Source organism: Capsella rubella, unplaced genomic scaffold (assembly GCF_000375325.1).
Source record: "Capsella rubella cultivar Monte Gargano unplaced genomic scaffold, Caprub1_0 scaffold_1, whole genome shotgun sequence".
In the NCBI taxonomy this organism is placed as follows: Eukaryota; Viridiplantae; Streptophyta; class Magnoliopsida; order Brassicales; family Brassicaceae; genus Capsella; species Capsella rubella.
The window spans coordinates 7,444,880-7,452,482 of record NW_006238923.1 but is presented as its reverse complement, the minus strand read 5'-3'; the positions used below and the strand labels follow the sequence as shown (position 1 = coordinate 7,452,482).

Here is a 7,603-nt window from a genome sequence, read left to right as displayed (position 1 = left end):
TATATATTAAAATTCGTTTTTTATTTTAAAATAAATAAAAAATTATTTATTAATAATATTTTAATCTCATAATATAATATTTTTCATATTTTTATCATGTATTGACATTAAAAAATATTTTGATATGAATTTCATGTTAAAAAATCTTACTATACATTATTTAAAATTTGTATGGATAGTAAAACATATTTAAGAGATGTTTATATCATAAATAACAAATAAAAAATTATTATAATCTATAATAGGTTAATATAAATTATTAATTTTTAACATTAAATATTTAAATTTATTTTAAAATTAGTGTCAAATTCATTATATATAAATTATATCTAGTATTATTATTAAAAGTTGATTTATTTAATCAAATATATTATAAAAGATAGTGTTATTGTTTGGTTACCATTTATTATTTTATTCTTCTCTGCATGTTTTCCTTTCATTCCTCAAAAGTTGTTTATTCCGTTCCGTATTGTTCTTTTTGTTCTTTTTCCTTTTGTTCCTCTAATGGTTAACAGTAGAAGCCTTTATAATTTTGCATAATTACCTTTTTTTTGTTATAGTAACAAGATTACTAAAGAGTCAAAACACAAAAATTGTATTTAAATTTTCTATGTTTATATATAGTCATTATCCCTAATCTATAGGAAACTAAAAGATACACATAAATCCTTCTACATTTTACATCTCTAGACTCTAGACACAACACAACCTTCTTTGTAAGATTCGTTAGACTTTGAGTGTAACGATCAACCTTTTGTCAATCTTTGGAATAATGTCACAACCAAAAAAAAGTGGAAGAAGCTTTGGATTCCTGAAACCATTTATGCGGCTGTGTATGTGTTTTGATGCGGCGACAGAAGGGGATCAACGAGAGGCGAGATCTAATAAAGCGACGAGGAAGAGCAGCTCCATTCACTCTATAAAATCCTCTCCGACTAATTCGTCGGGAGGTAGTGCGATGGTAGATGAAGACAGGGATGAGAAGATTAAAGATGTTATTCTCTATTGTAAGATGAATTCACCAATTAATTTTCGCTGAATTTTACTCTCTCTTTTTTTTTTTGTCACTTATTCATTCATTCATAATCAAGTTGTAGATTCTTTTAAACTGTGGTTCATTTTCCCAAAAAAAAAAAAAAAGAGATTCCGCCTTGAATTTGCATCTTACTTCGTTTATACATACCATTTGTATTTAATTTGGTCCATGTCTGACTTGAACAGCTCAGCTAGGGTACCTCCAATCTTGGATTGTTCCGGGTTTGGCTGTCTGATTTTCTTGGTTTAGTAAAAGTTAGTAACCTTATATGTTAGTTTAATTTGTAATCTAGTACGTAGTAGTAACTTTCATGTTTCATTTACGCTTTGTTTGAATATGTCATCAGGTTTATGAAAAAAGATAGGTATTTGATTCCATACCATATGTTTAGTTCTATTTTTTCCTTCATTTTTAACCAAATTAATCCTCCATTTAAATTTCCATATGAGTTCTTTTTTGCTTCAGTTGAGATTTATTTATTTAATTATATTTGAACACTCAATATTGTCGCCTTGAAGAGAAACAACCGCATTAGGTATAAGATAACGTTGGTTGAAGGAGTTGTATCTAGTCTAAGAAATCGAAATATTGGCAGTGTTAAGAGTTAAGACTGATTCAATACTATCTAGAACCAGACTTTGCAACTACACTAATGATGTAATCTAAATATAGTATCAGCAAGACTTGGTATCTAAAATTGTTTATAATATATTATATTTCAATAATCCGCGTAAGACCTTTTAAGGGTAATACGCGTTCACTCTTATCCCACGCTAATTTGATAACAATTATGTTAAGTTGTTCAGTAAAAGTTATAATTATTGGCTTAAATTATTTAAAATTTTAATGATAAGAGCTAGGAAGAATCTACGGAGACTTTGAAAGACCAATCACTTTCCAACATTAAGTGAAGAAATAGAGATGGACCTTGTCATTTCGAGATTCTGAGTTAGACCAAAACATAGACTCAAAACCAAACACACAAGACTTTTTCTCCCCTCATGTCTGTTTCAGCGTCTAGCCCCATTGCAATTATACACTTTTTCAGATTATCATGATTTTTAATTATGTACTACCATACCATCTTGGGGCTGCCAATAAAAAAAGAGACAAATACTATATATACCATCTTTGCCTTATTACAAATATTTTTATAGGAATTTTTATGGATTTTGCCATTTTCTCGCTTAAATCTTATGAATGTTCCATTTTTACTTAATTTTGTGAATTTATTATTTTTAAGTGTCTTAAAATGTGTGGTTTATGATTTTTTTTGCTAAAATATATCTTCATTGCAAATACTAAACCTTAATGGAAAAAAAAACTTAAACATAATATCTAAAAATTGTGTTTTTAGATCTTAAAAAAGTGGCAAATCTAAAAACATTTAAGGTAAAATGGCAAGAACTATAAATACCATTGAAAATATCTCTACCTAGTAATTAACTCTATTTTAATATTTATATGTATATATTGTATGTCAGAATCAGATGCTATTTGATTAAAAGGAACGGATCCAAAGGCTAATTTCTACAGATGAGGTTATGATCCAAACTTTGAAATACTCTTTAGTTTGGATATTCAATATGATCTGAGGCCGAGTTGTTTTAGATGAATAGAAGATATATAATTTTGAATCAAATTGATTTTCATGTTCGCAAACCAAACAAAATATAAAACATATATACCAAAGTAGACCCAATTTTGTCTTAGTTTGTATTGTCTTCTCTTTTTGTTGACATGTGGATTATAAGCATCTCTTACTAGATTTGAATGTTGATGATACTTTGACAATCCGAGCAAGAAAACAAAAACTAACTTTCATGTATATATTCTATACGAATGTATAAAAATGATAAGTCCACCTAAACATTGACAGGACAATCAGTCTTGTAAAAGCCAAATATTTTTTTTTTTTGTCAAGTACTACATTTATCTTGTTCCTTTTATCCAATTTTTGTTTGTTTGTTTGTTTCGTTAGAAGTCTCGTCTTTGGTTATATTGGTTATAGGAGCCATACATGTAAATTTATGGGTCAACACAAATACACATCTTGTTGTTTGTCTATTATCGAAACTCGAAAGTTTCCAAGACTTTTTTTTTGAAGTGTTGTGTTATGAGTTTTCTTATGAAAGAGATTTACATAAATCATAATGGTAAGCAAAATAAAGAACGCTAGTTTGTTTTTGAGACTACTACAAAAGACAAACCCAAACGCAGGAAAGGCGCGTTTAGCGCGTGAGACAAAAACCCCTGGACTTAAACCCACATTATTGGGTCTTTTCGCATAAATATGAAATTGATATGGACGAGAGCGCGTGGTTGGGCCTTCCATCAATTCACTTGTTATGCATAATAATAACGTCGCAACAGATTATAATAACTTCTCATTTTTTGACATTATCATTTTAATTATTATTTACTAGAATCATTTTTCTTGTTTGACATTATCACGTCGTATTTGTTTTTTCATAACAGTGTTATATAATGGAACTCGAACAACACAACAACTAATCATTAAACTATTAAGAGGGGTGTATTCAAAGTAACATTTTAAGAAATTTGAGTTTTAAAAAAAAAATATACTCCTTTTATTAGAATAGATGATTTTTTGATCAAATGCACACATAAATTAATAAATTTTTTTTTTTTTTTAAAGACATCATTTAATATCTACTTAAATCAACTCAACCAATGAAAAACAATCTACATAATATAAATTGATAAAAATCATAAAAAGAATATTTAATTTTACATAGATTCTTGAGAAAATTAACTTTAAAAAAAAAAAACCTAAAAGATCATCTATACAAGAATGGAGAGAATATGATTTTGATGATTTTAAGAAAGTTTTCATATAATTTATTGTAAAATTCATTTAAAATTATGAGATTTAGATTTTTATATTTTTATATTTAATTTTATTGAATAAATATTTGTTTGAGAAAAGGAGAAAATAATTTGGGTCCAGTACGGTCCACGGAAACAGGGTCATGTCTGGGGATCAGCAGAACCGTGTTGTTAACAGTTTAAGCTGTTCAAACTCATGCCAAGTCAGCAACCAAGTGTCTGACGTGGCACTTCTGACCTCTTCTACGCTTTTGAGTTTTTGACTTCCTCAAGACTGGACATTTTCAACCCTTCTTTATGTTCATGTATCTATTTGTTCCTTACTATTTTTATGCAATATACTAAAAGACAGAAAAATAAACAGACACACACACATAAGTTAACTTCTTCTAATTATATAGTTTTGAAAGTGTTACTTAATCTCTATATATTACTGTATACTAAAGACAACTATAATACACCAGTATTATCAAATTAATTAACCATAAACGTGACCAAATTGGGGTAAGAAGAATAACAAAATATTAAAAGTTGGAAGTCGTAGTTAAAAAAGCAAGTCTTTTCAAACGACTGGAAAACTTTTAATCTTGGGTAAACTAAACCAAATCTTGGTAAGAAATAAAAGTATACTTAGAAGAAACATAGATTTTTTATAAAAAATCAATACTAAACAATCAAATCAAGTAGCCAAATTTTACCAGTTTTATTAAGTAGGTTACTCTGTTTTCTTCTTTTGACTTTTCTCTCTCTCTCTCCTTCTTTTGACACATAAACACAAAATCATATATATACAAGCACTCATGTACCCTCCCTTTTCCCCTAATCATCACATAATCATTGTTTGTTCTTCTTCTCTATAAACATCATCACATTCACATATATATATATATATATATCTTTCTCTTTATATTATACTATTAGATTATTCATCTCAAATAGCGGATTCTATGGATAATAGATCGCCAAGATCAAGAGGAATCTTGGGTCCGAGACCAACACCATTGAAAGTCCGTGGAGGTTCACACAAGATCATCAAGAAGCCACCATTGGCGCCGCATCCACAACCGCCGCCACCACAAATCCATGAGCAAGAAGAACCGTCGCAATCACGGCCGCCACGTGGTCCAGTGATCATATACACCGTATCTCCCAAGATTATCCATACACACCCTAATAACTTCATGACATTGGTTCAACGTCTCACAGGTAAAACCTCTAGCTCCACAGCATCATCGTCTTCCTCTTCTATACCCATGTCAGCACCAAACGATACGTCAGCATCATTTGATGCATCTCGTGGCTCTATATCTCCGGCAGCTCGGTTTGCTTCTACGGAGAGAGCTAATACCTCGAATGAACTAGGGAAATTTGCGGGAGGCGTAGGGACAACAATGGATCAATATTATACTCATCATCATCAACAACAACAACATCAACATCATCATCAGATCGAACGGCCAAGTTTTCACCATGCAGGGATATTATCGCCAGGGCCAACATCTCTGCCGTTGATATCACCGGACTTTTTTTCTACGGTTGCACCAACCGAACCGCAAGGTTTTTCGTCCTTCTTCAATGACTTTAACTCTATCCTTCAGGCTAGTCCATCGACGATACAGTCTCCTTCTATGGACGTTTTCAATAATTTTTTTGATTCTTGATTGAGTTAGTAAATGTCAAGTTGAACTAGTTGTTTGACGAGTCTTTAAGGGGATAGAAAGATTTATTTACGATTTTTTTTCACAATTTTTTTTTAGAGACATTCCGATGAAGTGAGAAGGTTTCTACTTGTTGCATTTCGTGATGATGACATCATTTTTTATCATCAATTTGGCAATTTGATGATATATGTGTATTCGTGTTTGGTGGGCGTCCCATATATATGGCCATAGTATTTTAAAACTCATATCTTTAATGACGCTTGTCCCTCCTTAACTGCTATGTGCTCATCGACTAAATCCAATTGGTGGGCATTAAATTAGTTTACTGTTTGTATACACTTCTCAATTTTGGGTTTAGTGGTAAAATGGTTCATCTAAGAATATAATATTCTTGAACAACATATGCGTGTAATTTGATATATATCCACATATAGTAGATTGATCATATCATTCAGTGGACTAAATGAAAGAAATTTTCACATGTGTAATTGACTTTTGTCGCCAAATTATAAAGAAACAATTTATAAGAGAAAAATGAAGAGCTTGAGGACAAATCAATTATAAAACAGTGACGGTGAAAATAGCGAGAGGGTAAGTAAACTGAGACATTCATACTTGAGACGAAAAATCAATTATGTTACAACTTCTTCTGGAGCTCTGTTTCGTGGAGTTTGACATCTTTCTCATATAAATAGCCGGTAATATGAGTAAATGCAATAAACTTCTGAATCAAGAAACTGCCAAGTTACAAGCAGAGTTACGCGGCATACTCTGAAATGGTTCTTCTCAATCGTGGATACAATAAGAGAACACTTCGCAATTTCTTGATCCAAAAGTTTATTTCGCTGAATCTTATTACCGACTATACTTATGGAGAACAACGACTGCCCGTGACTCCTTTTATAGAACTGAAGATAGACCAAGAAAACCCTAGATAGTATACGGAAGCATATTCCTCATCACTCAGCTAATCCCACTAAATATTCGACTAGTAAATCATCTTCTAATATACCTATAACATCCCACTAAATATTCTACTAAAATCTTTTTTCTTTTTCAAAAGAATTCGTATTCACTATGTGAGTATTCCTATAAATATAAATCTATATTTATATTCTTTCTAAATTCTATCAAATATTTCTCATTCTATATTCTCATCACTTTCGATGACTTTGATGTGCCATATCCGCGAATAACACAAAGTCGGAGAGTGATTTATTTCAGAAGATACTCACATTGAACGTTGAATGTTTTTTGGTATACTATATCATAATCTTAACTTGCTTTATATAGACTAGTCGTGCTATTAGCTTGATTAGTATTTTCATTCATATTCTGAAGAAAACGAAGATAGTTATCAAGTGTGAGGATTGTGTATATCTTGATCCAATATTTTGGATCACTGTTGCATTGGGTTTGAACCCACTAATAAACTTGAAGAAACGAAAGCAACAGAAAAAATAGAGACAAGACATGTATATGCCCTTCAGGTCCAGCTCAGTAAGGCTTGGTTAAAAGGTGGAGGAGGTTTCATGAGCATGAGAAACCCGAAAAGCTTCCTCCTCCTCTCTATTATTACCAAGCCTATTCTATCGTTACGCTCTTCTTGGGCCTACTGTTGTCGAGTGAGTGAGAGTATACTCTTCGATTTTGATCATTAACTAAAACCTCTATAATATACAGTAGTTTTCTAACAACAACATTTCAAGATTTTTTTTTTTTTTTTTTTTATTGTGGGCAAAACATTTCAAAATTCATTAAAATTTAAAATGGGCCTTAGATCTCTTCTTCTGAGTGAGCCCAAAATGGCAAGGCCTCGTTCCACTTGTTATACGTAATAGGAATTTCGATAGTGTTACTCAGGGATTAGTAAGTTGTATTTGCTCATTATTTCAGTTACAATGTTGGGACAAATCTCATATTACTCTTCCTTTTTTAACAGCCATGATTCTGACCCTGACTGCTTTTTGTCTTTATATTACTTGTTTGTTAATACTTACTAGATCATACATAGCTTTGATTTGGATTGTTTGTTTTCTTTTGTGCGCCTAATATT

The 7,603-nt window shown here is 31.0% G+C and overlaps 1 protein-coding gene across 1 annotated transcript; it reads left to right on the top strand.

Moving 5' to 3' along the window:
- Positions 1 to 4,833: 4,833 nt before the first annotated feature.
- Positions 4,834 to 5,772, top strand: LOC17899144 (nuclear speckle RNA-binding protein B). Its single transcript, XM_006303440.2, has one exon. The coding sequence runs from the start codon at positions 4,834 to 4,836 to the stop codon at positions 5,545 to 5,547; it is 714 nt and encodes a 237-aa protein (XP_006303502.1). The 3' UTR covers positions 5,548 to 5,772.
- Positions 5,773 to 7,603: the final 1,831 nt, after the last annotated feature.

Coding starts and splice junctions, on each gene's coding strand:
- LOC17899144 (XM_006303440.2), top strand. CDS start 4,834: ATGGATAATAGATCGCCAAGATCAAGAGGAATCTTGGGTCCGAGACCA.